Source organism: Notamacropus eugenii, chromosome 2, assembly GCF_028372415.1.
Source record: "Notamacropus eugenii isolate mMacEug1 chromosome 2, mMacEug1.pri_v2, whole genome shotgun sequence".
Classification (NCBI taxonomy): domain Eukaryota; kingdom Metazoa; phylum Chordata; class Mammalia; order Diprotodontia; family Macropodidae; genus Notamacropus; species Notamacropus eugenii.
In genome coordinates, this window is record NC_092873.1 from 253,467,142 (window position 1) to 253,487,429 (window position 20,288).

The 20,288-nt window shown below is 37.1% G+C and overlaps 1 protein-coding gene across 4 annotated transcripts in view; it reads left to right on the forward strand.

Annotated features, from left to right (window-relative positions):
* Positions 1-216: 216 nt before the first annotated feature.
* The window catches only part of WTAP (WT1 associated protein), a 34,885-nt gene continuing 14,813 nt past the window's right edge, over positions 217-20,288 (forward strand). For 2 of the 4 annotated variants that reach the window (XR_011974685.1, XM_072643837.1), the window contains exons 1-4: positions 217-346; positions 12,832-12,869; positions 14,938-14,993; positions 18,786-18,844. Coding sequence is in view for 3 of the 4 variants with exons in the window: in XM_072643837.1 (XP_072499938.1) it covers positions 12,840-12,869; positions 14,938-14,993; positions 18,786-18,844 (145 nt within the window). In the remaining variant the exon portion in view is untranslated. Of the gene's footprint in view, positions 347-518; positions 752-1,142; positions 1,362-12,831; positions 12,870-14,937; positions 14,994-18,785; positions 18,845-20,288 lie in introns of those variants that run through there. The other 2 variants (XM_072643836.1, XM_072643838.1) reach the window with 2 other exon arrangements.

The window sequence follows — 20,288 nt, forward strand, 5'->3', positions numbered from 1 at the left end:
GCTGAACTCCAACCTTCTCCCCTCCCTCCCACTCCGCCCGCCTCCCTCCGTGACCCCATCCCCACACGTCTGCCACCCCCCCTCCCCACCCGTCACTAGGTCGGCTGGCCGGCCTCTCCAGGCGCCTCAGCTTGGGCTCTGCGGGGCGGGGGGGGGCGGGAGCAAAGCCGCCTCCACCGCCGCCGCCCGAGCTAGCCCCTGCTGAGGCTGCTGCTGCCGCTCGCCGTCTCCTTCCCCTGCCCCCAGGCCGGGAGCGGCGTGGCGGGGGCGGGGGGCCCACCCGCGGGTACCCGCCGCGGACTCCGGCTGGACGCAAAGGCGACCTATCGGAAGCCTCGTCCTCCAGGTGAGTGAGCCAGGCCCCGACCAGACGAGACGGGAGGAGGGAAGGGGCGGGCTCGGCTCGGAGCTGGGGCGGGGCTGCGTGGGCTGGGGGCGGAGCCGTCCGACGGGAGGAGCGGGAAGACGGGGAAGGGAAGGGGGTGGGGGGGGTGACGGAGCCTCATTTCCTCTTCCAGCGCCATTTTGTAGCAGCGAGACCCGCAAATAAAGGGGAGAGTCATTCTCTGCGGCGGGAGGAGGAGGAGGAGCCGTCGCTGGGGCCGAGGGCACCCAGGCGGCTTGGGGTGGTGGGGTCGCCCGAGCCCGGCCGCCCGCCGCTCCGACCGTCTGTCTGTACGTGAGGGGGTCGGCGCCCGGGCCGGTCTATGTGACAAGCCGGCGGCGGCAGGGGCTGCCTCGGCGTGAAGAGGTAAGTGCGGGACGCGGGGCCGCCGCCGGAACAGACCTCGCCCGCCTCGGGCCCCGAAGTGACCCCGTCCCTCCCGACGCCCCCCTCGCCCTACCCCGGCCTCGCCCGGTCCGCAGGCCGCTCCCCGCGGCGGTGGAGGAGCCGGGGCCTGCGGGGCCGCCGACTCCGTTAACTGCTTCGCCTCCTTTGATGCGGGGACGCGGATGCTCCCGCCCTAGGCCATTTTACCCTGCTCGGTGTCTGCGGTGGGAAGCGGGAGAAGGGACAGCGAGCCGGGGTGCGGGCGCGGGGCCCGGAGCTCCCGCCACGTTCGGCCGAATTCTGGGTCGACTGGGCTTAAAAAGGAACTACGCCAAAAAAAGCAAAGGTTTGGGTTTGTTTATTTCCTTAGGAATCCTAAATTTAAATTTATCCTAACAAAAAAATGAGTTTTTGGGGAGCGATAATGGACTCCTCCCCCGCCCGCCCCAGTTTTCGCAAACCTAGAGCTAGAATGAGCTTTAATCCGCGGGAACAGGAAACAAAGTAGCTTTAAAGAAGTGTTGGCGTGTTTACATCCAGAAACTTGTTCGGAATCCCACGCCTCCTCCTCTGCCCGCTCGTTTTTTAGGTGAGGCCCGTTTGGTATAAATAGTTTGGGGGGAGAAAAAAGTGGGTGTAACAGGGTCTTGAATTTTTTGACACTCTTTAGTACTTGGTCTTATAAAAATCTGTTAAACTTTGGGGTAGTATTAGTTGCAAGGGGTTAATATGGGTTTTCTCCCCGAATAGCAAATATTTTAAATAATGCATTGTAGTTCGGAGTTGTTGGGAGTCCTGGGTATTACATCTTGCTCTTAAACTGAATAAAAGAAGTGTTTAAATTATCTAGCTACTATAGGGGATAAATGAAAATCATATGAACCCCACCCCCTTTAATCTCTTTTCCTCCTGTCATAAACTTCCAGCCACTCAGTTTTTTTTCTTAGTGACAAATTAAGCATTTTCTGAGTCCTGAAGTTTTTATTGGCAACATATGAAGTTTTTAGAAAAAAATGTTCTTTTGATTGTGTTTTCTGTTACTATGCCTTTAAGTGACTGCTCTAGGAAACAGTGTTTGAATTTGGTTTTAAAAGACTTCAGTTTTAGCCTGGGCTTGGCTACTTGTCATTGAGCAAGCCACTTAATTTCTCTGGGGCTTTAGTTTCTTGAAAGAATATCAAGCTAGTTCTCTAATTTTTCTTTTAGCTCTTGAGAGAATGGTTTACTCTGGTCCCATTTCAAGTAGTGAGAGAGATCTGTTCTTTCATTTTTTTCAACATATTTATTGAATGTTATATGTAATACTTTGAGGAGAGGGTGATGAAACTAGTGTCATGTACTTTTTGCAGAGTATTTTCGTCAGTTTAGTTTTACATTCAACCCATTGATCCCTATGCAGAGCAGATAACTATCCCCATTTTCTCCAGATGAAGAAACTGAAGCTTATAAGATGTTTTGGCTACTTACTGATTTTTACTGAGGGTTACATAACTGTGATAATAGTGGAACCAGAACTATAATCTGTGTTTTCTGACTCCCAAGTTAAGTATTTTTGCCACTATTCCAGAATACCTTCAATGTAGAGTCTAGTTCACAGTTGAAGTTGCTAAGTTTTTTTTATAATTGGAAGAGATGGGAAAGGTTAATCAAACTTTATTTGGAAAACTGAGGCCCATATTAAAAAAGTGAATTAGTAACTTCAATTCAGAACCCAGGCCTTCGGATGTTGCTGTAACATCAAGGTTAAAATTTAAAAATTTGTGAGAGCATATTACTTATTTTAGAGTAAGTGTACATTTATGGAATACTTTCATATTTCCATGTTTTATTGGTATGAAGGAGGTAACTGAATGAGCATTGTTCCCTCAATTTACTGATAGGGAAACTGGGGAAGTCAGGACAAATTTTTTTAAAGCACCTACGCTTGAGCACTTTGCACTTCGCAAATATTATCTAATTTTCACAACAACCTTGTGAAGCAGATGCTATTATTATCCCGATTTTAAAGTTGAAAAAACTGAGATAGACAGGTCACATCTGGTGTCTGAGCTTTGAATTCAGGTCTGCTCAACTCCAGTGCTGTGGCCACTGTGCCGCCTAGTCTCAGCTAGTTATCATAGATTCACAGTGGTATAGGTGAGCTGTAGCTCTTGGATTGAAATTCTTAGGATTGTCACTTCAGTCTCTAATATTTGAGCCATGCCTGCTCACAGCATCTTTAAATGCAACCATTTGTTAACACACTTATGTTGGGAAAATGTGTTACCACACATTTGCCTTAGGATTAAAAGATCATCCTAGTTCAGGCCTATATCACTTTTCCACTAGATATTGCTGGTAGCCTCTTAGTAAGACTTCCTGCAAACAGGCACTTCCCTTTCCAATCCATGTTTCACACAGCTACCAAAATAGTCTTCCTAAAGCAAAGACTTGAGCATGTCATTACCCTGCTTAAGAATCCCTTTTGCCTAATATTCATTCTTCATAGCTTGGCATTTAAAACCCTTCAAAGTCTGGCTCTAGCTTACCTTTCCAGATTCACATGATTCCCTTTCATGGGCTCTGTGTTCCAGCCAAACTGGCCTTCACTGTTCCCTGAATTTAGCATTCCATTTCCTGCCTCCCGGTCTTTGCACAAACTGTCCCATGTTCCTGGAATGTGTTCCCTCCTTACTTCTCTGAGAATCCTTAACTTCTTTCTAGGTGAAACTCAAGTGTTACCTGTTAACAGAAAACTTTTCCGGATAACCCCCTAATTGTTTTTATTCTCTCCTTCCTCAAATTATATTGTATTTGTGGACGTGTATCCTTCCATTTAAAAGTAAGGTCCTTATTAACAATAAGGTTTACATAGCATTTTTAAAATTTGCCAAGACCTTTGTGTACATTTATCTAATTTGATCCTTGGAAAAGCTCTATAAAGTAGATAAAGATACCACAAGTGTAACCCCATTTTACACATATGGAAACTGAGGAATGGATCAAATGATTTAGTAAAGGTCACAGTTTATAACTGTCAGAAGTAGGTTTAGAACCCAGGTTTTCCTGGCATCCAGTCCAGCACTTGTATGTAGTACACTGTATTAATTCTTATGCAAAGGGCCCACTTTTACTTTGGTCTTTGTATTCCACAGTGCCTTTCACATGTGCAGTACTTAAATGCTGTTGAATTGAATATATGTTAATTTTATATTAATGTTATTTGGCCAATGTTATCTAGGGTTCCTTAGCATCAGTCTTAGTCTTAAAAAAAAAAAAATAACCCACTTATTTTCAAGTTGAATGGGAAAAGGTCTATAGATTCATAGATTGAGGTAAAGGAGACTTTGAGGCAATGTATTCCCAACTTCCTCATTTTACAGATGAGGAAGTAGAGAACCATATGGATTGTGACTTGTCTAAGACCACTTAGACATAGTAGTAACAGAATGAGGCTTCAGGTTCTCTGACTCTAAATGCAGTGGTCAGTGTTCTTTCCATTCCATCTTTCCACTTCCTCTTTTTGCCTATTATTTTTTTTGGTATACCAAACTGGATTTTTGTGGTTCTTGCTTAGTAAAATCCATAGTACTGTGTTAAAGCAATAATATTTCCAGTTAAACATCTCCCATGTCCCAGGCATTATGCTAAAGGCTTTACAAATATCTCATTTGAATCTCACAACAACCTTTTTATTATCCCCATTTTAAATTTGAGAAAACTGAGACAAGATTTAGGTGAATTACCCAGGGTCTGGGCTAGATTTGAACTGAGGTCTTCCCAACTTCATGCCCAACGCTCTATCCACTGTGTCACTTAACTTCCTCCAGTTGAAACGGCCTTAAAATAAGCTAACTGTTCAGATTTCCTTTCCTCTTAGATTTCACTTTAGAGTGGTCTATTTTTAAAAAGCCTTGAGAAAATAGGTACTGTTTTCAACAATTTTTCTGAAATGCAATCTGTCTGATAATGGGTTTAAAGAATAACTTTCTAATTAAACTTTAATTTAAATTTATCCTCTTTTTGTGTATGTTGAAGTAAGTTTTCAGTGTGAATCAACACTGTAACTATCTAATTTTGTCCCCTAAGGAGGAACATAAGTTGTGCTTGTCTTTAAAGTCATAGTTTTGAAAACAGGTGCATATTTTGGTTTTTTGCGCCCTTCAACTTTGTACTCTAAGCAGGGCCCTCACTTGACCCTAAGTGCTCTGTTTTAAAGTACTTCCAACACTATTTATTTATTAAAAATAGTAATATTTTTCAAAATTGAAAAAAGTTCTTAGTTACTTATTTTCCCTTATCTACTTGTATGAAATTTACTCTAGTGGTTATATAAATACATCTAATATATTTTAATTACCTTTTATTAATGAGTATTTTATTTTGAAAAATACAAATTACAGTGGATTACTTTACAAGGTTCTGTAGATACAGAATCAGCCTCAGTCATGCATCCTTTATTAATTCATTTTACCTTGGGTCTCTCTGCCTCCTTTCTTGCTCAGCCTCGACTGAGTTGAACAGCCACTTGTCAGGTATGTTATAGTGGTAATCAGTAAACAAACTTTTGTTAAGCACTTACTCTGTGAAGCAGTATACTGGGTGATACGAATACAGAGACAAAAATGAAACAGACCTTGCTTTGGGGAGTTCACTGTCAGATGAAACATAGGTATATAAGGTAATTTAGGGAGGAGGATGGGCTTTAGGAGTTTGGGGAGGGGGAGAGTCAGGGAGACTTCATGTAGAAAGTGGCATTTAAGCTAAGTCTTGAATAAATGTAAGAACCTTTAAGTCTGGGAGGGCAGTATTGGGAGAGATTACATTTTAGGCACGGGAAGCAGCCAGTGCAAAGGCCCAAAAGGGGAATGCTGTGTATGAGAAATAGCAAAGCCAATTGAACTAAGTGTGAGAAGGAATATTATGTAGAGGCTGTTCAGTTAAGAGCTAACTTGTAAAAAGCTTTTAAATGCCAACCAGAAGAGCTTATACTGATCATACAGGCAATAGGAAGCCACTGGAGTTTATTAAAAGTAAGGAAGGGACATGGTTAGACTTGTACTTTATTAAATCACTGGGAGCTTCATGAAGGTTATATTGGAGTAGGAGTGACAAGGCAGGGAACTCAATTAGGAGGTCACTATGGCTGTCCAAGTGAGAGGTAAAGAGGAACTAAGATGGTGGCTCTGGGAGTAGAGAAAGGGAACAGTTGTAAGAAATATGGTGGAGGTAGAAATGGCAAGGTTTGCTCATTGATTGGCTCTGTGGGGTGAGGAATAGTGAAGAGTTTGACTCTAGGATAGTGCTCAAGTTGTGAACCTTTGAAACTAAAAGGGTAGTAGTGCACTCCACAGATTTAGGAAAATTCACAGTAAGAATTCTTTAGGGGAAAAGACATTGAGTTCTGTTTTCTGACATGTATTTGAACTGCTTACTAGGCATCCAATTTAAAATGTCCTGTAGGCAATGGGTATAGGACTAGATACGTAGACCTGGGAAAGTCCTCTGCCTAGAGGTGATAGCAAAACTCCTGGCAGTTCATGAAGCCACCAAGAGAGAGCTAGAGAACAGAAGAGGACCAAGATAGCACCTTGTGGATGTATACCTACATGGAGGGTTAGGAGAGGGTAGCAGTGATATGTGGATGGAGGAGCCAGAAAAGGAAATTGAGAAGCAGAAATATATAGGGCCAAGACCTTTTATAGGGGTAAACTTTGGGATAAAGGATATTTGATTCCATACTGGTCAAATCAGAACTCGGTACATCTTTCTCTAAAGGTCCCTTGAGTTGTAAATCTGATCCTTCTTCTCTTCTTATTCCAAGGATAAGGAGCCGTTTTTCTTGTTAGGCCAAGCCAGCCCTTAATTATCCATACTAAGAAGAAATGTAGGTAGGATTAAATTATTGATAATTCAAAAATCCTTTTAACTGGTAGGCAGACCTACCCTAAAGCATTGTCAGAAGGCTAACAACTAGGAGAATTGACCGATTTTTTTTTATCTGCTTCATCTTTTTTGTTCATTGGGTCCTTATATGCCAGTTTGATATGACTGCTCTTCTTCTTTTCCCCAGCACCTAGTTAGTACAATACTTGGTTCATAGATATTTAATAAACATTTGTTAATTCATTGATTCTGTATTATCTAGCTACTATGCCATTTCTACCTTCCCTAAACTTCTTGAAAGGATAATCTGTACCTAATGTCTCTGCATCCTTACCTACCTTACTCTACCTTTAATCCCTTGTGGTTAGGCTTTCATGCCAACTCTCTTAAAGCTGCTCTCTCAGGTTACAAGTTACTTCTTAATCACTATATCCAATAGCTTTACCCTCCCCCATCTCTTTGCACTATTTGATATTGACCATTCACTTTTCTTGATACTCAGTTTTTTGAGCCAAGATATGATACTCTTTTCTATTGACACTCCTTTATGTTGTCATTGCTTCCTTCTTGTCCCCTTAAATTGAGTGTTCTTTTAAGATTATTCTTGACCCTTTCTCATGCTGTACTCTTTACTTTGGGAATCTCATTCCCTCCCATAACTTCTGTGAATTCTAGTCAGATGATTACCAATCCTGATTTCTGTCTCTAGACCTAGATCTCAAGCTGCCTATAGGGCATCTCCTATCACCTGGATGTCCTGCCAGGACCTCAGACTCAACATATACAAAACTGAGCTCATCATGTTTTCTCCAAAATTTTCTCATCCTTAAGGCTAAACTATTTATATCAACAGTACTACCATTCACAAAGTTTCTCACAGTCAAAAATCTTGGTATAATCTTCATTTCTTCCTTTTACTTGTCTTTCATCTACCTGTCCAATATCTCTAGCAAGTATTTGTCTCCTCCTCTCCTTTCCCTGGCAATACGCTAGTACAAGCATCTGGACCTCAGATGTCAAACATGAAGCCTTCAGTATTCCCAACTTGTACTCTGGCCTAAACCAGATTATGATACAATTGGGGAATATTTAACAAAATAACTTAAAATGCAACAGAAGTAGTGTTAATATATAATTTTCTAAGCAGTATCAATCGATCAGTAATCATTTATTAAACACCTGCTACATCCCAGGTATTATTCTAGGTGCTCAGAATACAAGAGGCATAAGACATCCCTCCTCTCAAGAAACTTCTAATAATGCATTATACAGTCCACAAAGATCCCTATGTACTGTTTGACATAATTGATCTCATAAAGGTCTTTTTCTCTCTTCCTCATTCTTTATACTGCTAGAAATACTCTTTTAACACACAGATTTGTTGGTGTCACTCTTGCTCAAAAATCTTGAGTATCCACAGAAGTACTCAGTAAAGTTACTCTCTTCTACCTGGCATTCAGATGTTTTCTCTCCATAATGTGGTGCTGTGCCACTTTTTCACTTCATCTGATATTAGTCCCTGTCCAGCAATTTACACTCCAGCCAGATTCCCTTTTTTCCCAGTACACAGAGACCTCTCAGATGTTGCCTTTGCTCAAGCTGTTTTCCTGTGGTTGGAATATTCTCTTGGCCCATTTAATTCCAACCTATCCTTAAAAGTCAAACTCAAATAAACTTTGTTTTCTGATTTCTTGATCAATAGCTATAATGTGTAATAATTTATGTAATCTATGATATGATCTTTTTATGCTATCCGTGATTACTTTGATTCCAAGGACCAACCAGACTGAAAGCGGTGGACTGTTGCTGTATTCTTTGTCTTTGCCTAAAGTAGTCATTATTTGTTATACTCCACTACAGTGGTGTCAATCCAAATAGAAATGAATCCCTGCTGATTGCATATTAACTTATAAAATCACCAAATAATTTGAAGAAATTAATTAACCAATTAATAATCAATGTTATATGATATTTTCATTTATTTTATTAAACATTTCCCAATTAAATTACATTTAATCCAGTTTGGGAGAGAGTGACCCCTTTGCCTCATTAGGTTTGTAAGTTTCATGAATCACCCTCAGCACCTAGCATAGAGTTCTGAGCACAGTAAATATTTATCGATGAATTGAATAAATTGAAGAACTTTGTGGTTTGCATTCTCCATTCGTCCAGACAGCTTTAACCCATCAAAGAAACTATTTCCCCTACTTGAAATTGTGCCAAATTGGGTCAAAATGAGATTTGTCTTTTCTCTTACAACTTCCTTATTCACTATCAAAACTGCCCAAGATTTATTGTAACAACTCCTTGCTCGTTTCATTTTCTCTTATAACACTTCATAATTAACATTATTTTAGCAGAACTGTGATGCTGCAGAATTGTAGATTGTTAAGTAAATATTGAGGAAACCACATGAGCATGGTATAGTGGATGGAGGGTCAGCCTTGGAGTTAAAAAGACCTGAGTTCAGGTCCCTTTGACATAAATACTGGGCAGGTCACCTGTAAGCCATAAAGTTGTTGATGTGCATTGGTAGAAGGGGTTTTCTCACAGGGAGTCCTATATCAGTTTTCAAGCCCAAAAGAGTAAATATCACTTTTATTACTTTCCTGCTTGGATTGACATCACGCTTTAATGCTAGAGTGTAGTATTCAGCAGTGTATATATATTGACTGGGGTGGGAAGCAGAGTTGAGTCTCAAGGCACTTGGATTATCCATTGTTTATAGGATATTTATGTGCTGAAATTACTTGAAGGACCGAATTATTTCCATTATTAGCATTTTCTGAAGTATATGCAATGTGAATGCCCACAATGGTGAATTGGGTCTTAGATTGAATAGCCAGTTTGGATAGCTGTGCATTTTGTGGATGTTGTGTACATTCAAATCTTTTTGCTAGACTAACATATTTTACTATTGTGATGCATTGCTGAATCAAAGAAAGACTACTTTTGCCTTTTCACCATTTAAATATAAAGGAGGGTTGTAGTATTGATTTTAAAGGTCTGACTAGTAATATATGTATCAGTAGATGATAGGGAATATTTCTGAAAAGTTATCAGATCCCTATAGCAGAAACTATAGTCTTACCATATTTCTTTATAAATCGAAATAAGTTTTTTGTGGGAAAAGGTTTAAAATCCAACATAAAAAATGTAGCTTTCTGTACTGAAACATGCTAAATGATATATAAAGGAAAAGGGGGAAATTCAGCTAAAATAGCCATTTTTAAATAGCAAAAATATTGGAAATACTGGATAACTGGAGCTACCTAGATCAAGAATGTGATGGAAGGGCCCTCGAATTGTTACACTTACCCTATGAAAAAACATTTTACATCTTTAAGTACTCAGCATCAATGAGATAATGGTTGGAATAGAGACTAGCCTGGGAATTTAATTAAAATTTTCATCATAATTTTGAGGAAATATTCTTCAAATGTTGTGTTTCTTACATGCTTACATAGGATCATATTGGGTTTAACCCTTCCTTAATTTTACAGAAACTGAGGCAGACAACTGACTCTCCGAAGATTGCATAGCCAATAAGTATCAGAGAGGATTTAAACCTGGATCTTCCTGACTCCAGTCTATCCTCCACACGATGCAGTACACTTATTGGCAAAAGTCTCATTTTGACCCAAATTGTTAAGTTATGATTAACTAAAATCATAATGTAAGTTATGATTAACTAAAAGAAAACTTTGTTTTCAATGCCTGTGATATTTGTACTTCTACCTGTGAAACCTAAAAACACAAATAAAAATGAAGTAATTTTGAAGCATAAAAATGACTTCCTTTTGGTCTATTGTAGTTAAAATAAAGGGGTAGGACTAAATTTTTATAGTTTTCTTGACCAAAATTCAACAAGCATTTGTTGTTGTTCATTTCAGTTGTGCCCAACTCTTTGTGATCCCATTTGGGGTTTTCTTGGCAAAGATTCTGGAATGGCCTGTCATTTCCTTCTCCAGCTCATTTGACAGATGAAGAAACTGAGGCAAACAGGATTAAGTGGCTTGCCCAAAGAGAGTTAGACAGCTAGTGTCTAAGGCCAGATTTGAACTCGGGAAGATGAGTCTTCCTGACTCCAGATCCAGCCCTCTACTAGGAGGAGAAACATCATGTACAGAAGTGTAAAAGCACAGTGGCGTGTGATGGGGCAAAGGACAGTCATGAATTTGTGGTAATAAGTTTCCAGTCTAATTATTAATGGTATTAATAAGATTTTTCCCCCCATTTGAGTCTTTTTTCAGCTTTATTTCTTTGCCTTCTATTGATGAATTCTCTTAGAGTATTTTGGCAGGCAACTTATAATGTAATTTGGCCTATTCTTAACACTATAATTTGTATGGTAGTTTCTGTATATTCAAATCAAATTTGCTTTTTCCCAGTTCTAAGTAGGCTTTGTTATTGACTTCTACTTAGCAAAAGACTCTTTAGTTTTCAGAATTTTAATAGCCAAGAAACACTTCAAAAGAAAAATTGATAAGCATACTGATCTATAGATATAGAAACACAATCTTGAATACTACACATACAGAAACTCAACTTAAGTAGCAAATGACTGAAATAGAACAATTTGCTTGGTATACTCAATGTCTAAGAGTTAAGCCAGAAATTTAATCATATGACCTATTTATAAATTACTTTGTCCACCAGTGAACCTGTTGGAAGATGTTAAAATCTTAAGTCTAAGTGAGTCAGCAAGCTGGCAAAGTCTTCAGATTTAAAGACAATTTTCAACTAATTTCTGGCTAAAGTAGCACTGGTATTATATTTATATCAGTACTGTGATGTGTGAATAGGGAATGAAACCTGCTGGCAAGAGTGTGAAAGATGCATTTTCTTTGGAAAGAACCACAAGGATTCTTTAGTTAAATAAGGAGGGGAAAAAAATCCATTTTGGAAGTCTTAGTTAACTGCTCCCAATTCTTAAAATCACATTTCAAATGATCTGAAATTGGTGACATAAAAAGAAAAGTAAAACTAGAAAAATTAAGGATTCAGCTCTCAAGAGAATGTTCTCAAGGTTGTATAATTGGAAAAGAATTATACCTTGCAAATGTTATTTTGTTTTAGTCATTTCCTTTGTTCCAATCTAACATTAAATGTAGGTGTTAGTCATTACCTGAAAAATCTAAGGTTTAGGAATTCCAAAACAAAATCAGGTGCATTTTAAAAGTAATAATACTTTCTGAGACACTTCTTGGTATATACCTAAGGTCACTTTTTCTGACCTTAAAAGTTAATCTTGGCCTGCCAATGAAGTTATATGTTCTCCTATATTTCCCCGTTTATGGCTTTTATTTAAGAACTACAGGTTCAGATTTTTTGTGTCTCATGTAACTCAAGCTAGTTGATGAAAATAAAATGTTCTTTTTGACTTGTGGCTTCATAATACAAAGTTTATTAACTTCTATGTAAAACAGTGTAGTCAGTTTTAGAATGTAGAGCCTGTTAACATAATTCCATTACTTTATTGGCTTTATGTTACCATGCTTGGAGATAACTGAAAGCAAAAAAGACTATATATACAAGTTCATAAATTACCTAGAGCAGCTATTAAAGTTTCTTTATAATTCCATATGTTAAACTATCTTTTGTAGTGTATATTGGTTGAATATGTGTGATTGGGATATAGTGTTTGAGAGAGCTATCAGTTTGTATAATTCATTAAAAGTTACTTAATGTATGTCATAAAAGAAATTTGTAATGTAGATATGGAAAAACGTATTTTGGTACCAACCAAAAAATGTATAATATGTGACAGGAAAGGGTGTTTGGATTATTACTACCCCCATTATCTCTCTTCTACTAGTAAGAAACCTAGATAATTACACACCTGTTTCCTAGCTCCTGTGCTGCTTGTGGTTTTCAGCAACCCTAATGGAACTATTCCTAAGGGGCTTGTAGGAATATACTGGGAAATCATCCTTTTCCCATAGCTAGAAGTCTGAAGTGTTGAGAATGGATAAGTTAATAAACAGTGTTAAGGAGGAAGGTGCCAATGTGAGTGGGATCATGAAACGTAAGCAAATAATCTTTGTCAAAGGGAATTTGAAGTGGAATGAATGAGATGATGACTCTCGAAGTTTAAGAATGATAAAATACACAATAATGAAAAATGATTATAAATCTAGTTCTGACAGCTAACATGGTATATTTTTCTTACATATCCTTTTTTTCTTTCATAGAAAACAAAATGACGAACGAAGAACCTCTCCCCAAAAAGGTAAGTTTGAAACAGTTTTAGTCTATAGCATTCTGTTTGTTTTGTGATGCTATGGAGCAGAGGTTTCTTCACCTTTTTTTTATGTCATACATCCCTTTGGCAGTTTGATGGTCTATGGATCTCTTCTGGGAATAATGTTTCACAAAAACGTAAAATTATAATAGATACTAACTATAGGAAAATACAGTCATTAAACTTTTTTTAAAGTCATGAACCCTGCCTCAGTTTAAGAACCCCTGTTAAGGAGAAAGGGAGAGGGATTAATTGGTTCACATCCTTTTGTCTAGAGGAACAGTAAAACTCACCTTCAATTAATGCTTTAAAGGTTTACAGAGTTTAAGGAGAATTTTGACCCCATAAAACTGTGTGTGTTAAAATTAACAGAAAATATTATATCTTAAGTATTGACAAGATAAGAAATAAAACTCTTAATAGGTTACTTATATGCTTTTGGGTAAGGAAATTTTTTTTGTTTTTTTTATTTAAATCCCAGTTGCAATGAAATAGAACTTACTTCCTGTGTCTAGGTTTTTTACCCCCACTTCCCTCAGAGGCTCAATTTTCCAGTCCCTTTAGCTTTGTGGAATATTTCCTCCATTAAACTTTTTCCAAACTTAATTCACTTAAGCAAATATTTTAGCCTTAGCTATAGAAGCATTGCCAAAAAAAAGGTTAAATTTTATCCATATTCAAGGAGCTTAAAGAAGTAAAGAAATAAAATATATATTCAGGAAATGACTAATAATACAAGGCATTATATCAAGTTCCAAATTAAGTAATTAAACAAGATAGCTACCACATTTTAAGTTTTTTGAGCTGTAAACTAGCCATAGGACTTAAATACATGCTTGGTATAAATCTGAGTTATCTTTATTTCTTAAGATTTTAGCATTTCCTTGTAATCTTTTTGTTTTTCCTCACTCCTTTAGATTAATGTTCACTTTGAAATGATTGTATTAAGGGAAGGTTCAAGAAAGTCAGTCTCTTGAGACCAATTAACTACTACTGTATTTACACCAAGGGATGAGAGTTCTAGGAACCTGTCTTTTCATTTTTTTATCCTCAGTGGATATCTTAAAATACTTTGTACTATAATTTTGGTAAATCAAACTTTAGTGATCCTATGACATTATAGAGATTTCAGGAGACAGGAGACTTTTCAACTGTTAAAAAAATCTGTTCAACAAAATAGAAAATAAATGAGAACAAAGAAATCATTTGTAATAAGCAGCATTCAGTAATTCAACTAATTTATGCTTCACATATCTCAAGTGCAAAACTCCTGTGGACTTCCAAGGGATATTTGGCTTGTCTTTGACAAATAGGGGTTAAATCTCACCTTCCACTCCTGGGACCTTCCCCTCTTGAGATTACTTTCTTTGTATTGTCTATATATCTTTTATAGACCTGGCTATTTATACAGTTAACCCTCCTACATCACGACTTTGTATTGCAGTTCAGTGTAAGAAATTAAATGGGAATTTTGGGGGAGTTTTGTGGAAACCTCAGAGGACAAACGAAGGCCAGTAGACAAAGTAGAAAAAATTTAGAAACTCAGAAATACATAAAATGTATGTGTAGCATTGTATAATATCAACACTTTACAGTAACATCCTGTGAATACCCCAGAGATGAAAAAGAAAAAATTCTGACTTCTCTGGTACAAAGGGAAGCCCCCAAAATTTTCCAGATGAGGAGGCACCTTTCTCCTAACCTCCTCAGTGTGGAAGGGATAACTGTATATCACTCCTATTTGAGTTTAAGATCACTGAGAACAGGGACTATTTTTGCCATTCTTTATATCCCTAGCACTTAGCACAGTGCTTGGCACATAGTAAGGACTTAATAAGCGCTTATTGACTACCTGAATGAGTTTTTAGACCCAGTACTTAAAGATCTGAAGAATAAATGGGTAGTTTTCCCTTTTTGCAAGATTGGCTAGCCTCATCTTCTACATTATCAAAACTATTAAGTGCCTAACTGTACCTGACACAATGTTGCTAAACACAAGTTTATATTTTAAAAAATTAACGTGCATCGAGTTCATATTTTTTACTTTTGTTTAAAGGTTCGACTCAGTGAAACAGACTTCAAAGTTATGGCAAGAGATGAATTGATCCTAAGGTAAAGTAATGGATACTATCTAACTAAAAATGTGCAGGTCTGAGTAGTATCTTCCCCTAAACTGTTCTCTAATATTTTTATTGTGTACTATGACTACAACCAGGACTGGTAATATAGCTTGAGTTTATGTGCAACTGTATTCGTAAAATGCTTTCCCCATGACACCCATGTGAATACATTATTGGGTATTATATAATGGATAACTCCCCTCAGGAAACGGAGGCTCAGAGACTTGCCTAAGGTCATATAGTACTTTTGCCACAAAAACTGGGCTTCATTTTTAACAGTATTTAGTGGGGAAGTTTACTAATCTATGCGTCCATTAATGCAGATCTGCAGTACAGAGTGTCTGTAACTTAAAGTCTTAGAAAATTGCCCCAGGACAAGTTAAAATGCCCATGATCATATACCTAGTCTGTGACAGAGACAGGACCTGAACCCAGGTTTTCCCAACTCTGTCAACTGTACCGTGAAACCTTTATTTTATTTTAGATAGTAGATATGCTGGGTATTTAAAAAAAAAATTTCTTTTGAAAGTAAAAACTTTTAAACTTACTCTGAGGTGAATAAAACTACTATGGATAATCTAAACTATTTCAGTGCCCTCCAACATAGTAATTCCTTAGTAATGCCCCAGGTTGGTTTTTTCCCCCCCATTTACTGTTCTTCCTGCCTCTCTAATAAAACCAAACCTTAAGACTAATGATGGGTGGGCTAAACTACCTGTATACTATGTTACTATTTAGATCTCCCCCTCTTTTTTTTTTTTTGTTCTTAACACCTGAAAATAGATGCCTTAAGATGTACTTCTATTGGTAACAAGTAAATTATGTATTATTCATTAATTAAAAGTTAAAGGGAAACCTAGATTTTAGATAGAATTTTGCTGCTAACTAGCATGTAACCTTGGGCAAGTCACTTAATTTCTCTATTTCCTTTTTAAAAAAATAAATTAATTGGATTAGGTGATGCTCCAGGTTTCATTAAATTCAAAAATTTTAAGTTTCACCATAGCTGAGTCAAAAATGGAATGGTGACTTGTTTTAATTTAAAATTTGGAACCGTATTGAAATTACTATATATACCTGTGTATCTAAGAAATGAAAGAAATGAGTTGGACTCTTTCTAGATTTAATTATTTTTGATGGGGTTTCATGGTGACTTGATGTTAATAGAGTTTTCTCAGTAACCTTGGAGGAAAGTAATTTAACTTCCCTGTTTTCTCATCTCTAGAGATTACAAGGAATCTCTTAATTTTGAAGCACTAAGGTTAAAAAGACTGAATAGTAAAAGTGAGAGAGAGAAAGAGAAGGCTTGTAAACTGGAAAGATACCTAGAAACATATTCCATTTTTATCTCATCATCTCCCTTAGCTACCTTACTTCCCCTCCCTTTTTACATGCCTATGACAATTTGTCTTACTTTGCACATTTACCCTCTTGACTAAAATTTATGATTAGAGGCATTCTAGAACAACACTATTCAGTAATCCACTTGTCCTTATGCAAGGAAATACCCTTTGCTATAACTCTTTTTAGGTACATCTTTGCTTCTCTCCTGGCCTTCTCTTGAGTTTGTTCCAGGAGTAATGGAGAATTAACTAATTTACGAGAAAGCACACCTTATGGTTCATGATTGTTTTGCTCCTTGAAGCCATTTCTAAATTAAGATTCATGTATTTAAGATCTTCCTTAGTTGAAATTTGAACCCAGCTGATGTGTAGTTTGGTTGAGATCCTATATCTTGTTTTTTTCCAGTGATCTAGACAAAGCTTTAATTTTGACCCCTGCAAAAATAGCTATTTGTGCTCTTACCTAGAAGGCCTTCTATTTTCCCAGGGTCTAGATGAGTTTTATGAAAGTACTTTGTAAAGACAACTTGTTTAACACTGTTTAAGGCCATGCATTGCACACATAGTGTTAAAGCCAAAGCTGTGGTCAATTAGATTTTGCACCCTAGTGTCTGTACAGAGTTTATTTATATGTTTTGATGAAGAAGGATGATAATGAGATGTATGTCTATGTGCAGTCTTTCTGCATGACATACCTGGTGCTTTTCTTCCTCTTGTGTCTTTGGACAAACCCTTTAACCTTTCTAAAGATCAGCTTCTGTATCTGTAAAATTAGAGAATTGGATAGAATGATTCCTAAGAACTTTTCCAGCTCTAAAGTTCTTAATTTCTAAGATGTGTCACTATTAACAGGTTAACACTTAAAAAAAAAATGTTGGGAAGGGGGAAAGAACATCTTTTTTTCCCCCAAAATTGGAATTAATTTATGTGTCAGTGACACAATTTCTCACTAGCAGTAACTTTGAAAATGCAGTTTTCTGAGAAGTCTACTGCTAATGCAACTGCTGGTTGATTAGCCTCACAGGGCAGGAGGTGGAGTTTTTATTATTAGCAACAAAGAGATCTCCACTGTAGCTATTCAACATCTGTAGCAACATCAGGACAATGGTAACATTTCTATTGCTATTACTCTACAGTGAGAAACTAAATACCAACTTGTATTACTATTGAATTTTGGTATTTACATAAGTAAATAGTATCTTATGTTCAAATGAGTTGCTAAAATTTCTAGAATTATGCCACAGATGAACCAAGAATAAGAATCATTAGCTCTATAATTTATAGTGTGCTAGATCATAGGATTATTGGGGGGGAGGTGCCAGAGAGAAGATCCAGGCCAACCCTTTCATTTACAAACACTAAAGCCCAGAAAATGGAATTGGTGAATTGTCCAACATCACTCAAGTACAAGGATTGGTATTGGGTTTAGGATCCCAACATCGCAATTTCAAATCCAGTATTCTTTCCAGTGCATCATTTTACCTTCATGTGCCCTTTTTTTAACTTAATAATATATTGTTTGAATCAATCTAAGAATAACTAACATTCGTTAGTACTATTTACAGTGCACGTTGCCTGAGTACTTTTTTAGAGAGTAATATACAAGTTTCCCTCAATTTGTCTTGGTGGTCTGGCCTATTTTGTTATGAAGGGATTGTTGTTTATTGATAAGTATACTTTTGTTCTTGTTCAGTCATTTGTTCTGTCTGACTCTTTGTGACTCCATTGGGGTTTTCTTGTCAAAAATACTGGAGTGGTTTGCCATTTCTTTCTTTGGCTTATTTAACAGATGAGGAACTGAGGCCAAAAATGTTAAATGACTTGCTCAGGGTTGCACAGCTAGAAAGTGTCTAAGGCCAGATTTAAACTTGGAAGGAGTCTTCCTGACTCCAGGCCCAGTGCTCTATCCACTCTATCCACCTAGCTTGCTCATAAGTATATAGTATATATTCAGCATGAATTCCTTTCTACATTTTTATTTTTTCTAAACCTGTGAATTACCATTGTGATAGTGAAGTAGCTCTCATTTTTAGACACATTTAATTAAATAGTAAATTTTTTGAATTTATGAAATAGCTTTTTCTTTCCTAGTGTATTTAATGGCATCCCCTGTGTAGTACAAAGGATATAAGTCCCAACTCTGACACTTACTGTGACCTTAGACAATTTGTTTAACCTCCCTGAACTTCAGTTTCCTCGTTTGCCTAGAATCTAAAAGGTATTTAATAGTTGATCCAGCAAACATTTTTTACTTGCTTAGTAGGTTCTTAGAATTGAACTTAAACTTTAACATGCGAGTACTTTTTGTGGTACTGTATACCTCACAGGATTATTTGGAAGAAAGTGTTTTGGAAACCTTTAAGTGCCATGTAAATGTAAGCTGCTATCAGAAAAACTTCTTCAACCTGTTTAATAAACTGAAGAATTTGTTTTTGTAATAGATGGAAGCAGTATGAAGCATATGTACAAGCTTTGGAGGGCAAGTACACAGATTTAAACTGTAAGTAACCTGAGTTTCAACCTTTTTGAGAATAGATTGCTATAACTTGAAAAATAAGATTTTGCAAATGGCAATACAGATATCAGTATGAATATGCAAAAGCAACATAAAATATTACAAAATGATTTTAATTGTAATATTATATATTTAAACAAGTTTTAGTACTGCTCAAGATCTGTGATTTCATCAGAATGAGTGTTTCCTCCACTGACAGACCTTCCTCCCCTTGTATGTTCTCGTGAGTTACTATGGCCTGAAACATTCAGTGGCCAACACTATAGTGATCTTCATTCTGTGCAAACCTACCTGCACTGGTGTTCACGTAACATAATATAGTTCTGTCTCCAGGTCCAAACTTGAAGTCTTTCCAACTTAGTGAGAGCTGCCAAAACTTTTGCATCATTGGCATAGCCTTCAAAAATTGAATTATTTCCATCCAGTATTAGACATCAGAGTTCAATGAAAGTATGGAACAGGTTTTTTAGCAGGAGTTCATATATCTCCAAGGGATTCTTGAATGAGTTTCACTGCATTTGAAGCAGGAAAACTTCCCACCTTTATTTTCAGTAAGATGTAACAGAAATGTAGCATTTTCTTCAGTGATTGGAAAACCTTATTCTGAGAAGAGATCCCTTAGCTTCATCAAATTGCAAAGGGGATAGATAGTGACACACACACACTTAAGGCCCCAGGTAATAACAAAAAAACTTCGTTGTTTTAAATATTTTCATTGCTCGCTTTCAACAAGTGACAGTAGTAGTCTTTATAGTATATAGTAGATAGTAAACTATTACTCCCTAGCTCAGGAACTTATATCCTGGAAACATTTATAAGTTGTAGAGTTATACTATATAATACGAAGTGTGTGGGTGTGTGTGTGTAAATTGTATTGTGCCTGGACTGTTTAAAAAATCTTATTTTAAATGCCTACACAATGGTAGTCTTATTGGCTTTTCATGCTAATAAAAAATTGTGATTTATTGCTAAAAAATATTTACAAATGACAAATGTGTAGATTTTTGATACTTCTTAGGAAGAGACTAACTGATGTAAAAATAACATTAGAATTGGAGTTGGGAGGATCTGTTATTGTTTTAAATCTCTGTGACTCATCTTTTTAATCTTTTTTTTTTTTTTGTCATTTCATTTTCTCACATTCCTTATCAGAATTTAAACCAACCTAAATAAAATCTTTTTTCCAATTTCACTTAGCCTCTCTGTGTGAGTCCCCTATCCCCTCTGATTCTTGGTTCCTCATATCTAAAATGAGGATAATATTTAATAACTACCAACCTCACACAGTTCTTGTAGTAAGATTACTTTATAATCAACAACAATAATAAATATGATTATTATGTAGGATGAAGGTTCTTCTTAAAGGTTTTTAGAGGAGGGGGTGTAATGGTAATATAAATGGGAAAATCTTTCCCAGTATTTAATAGGT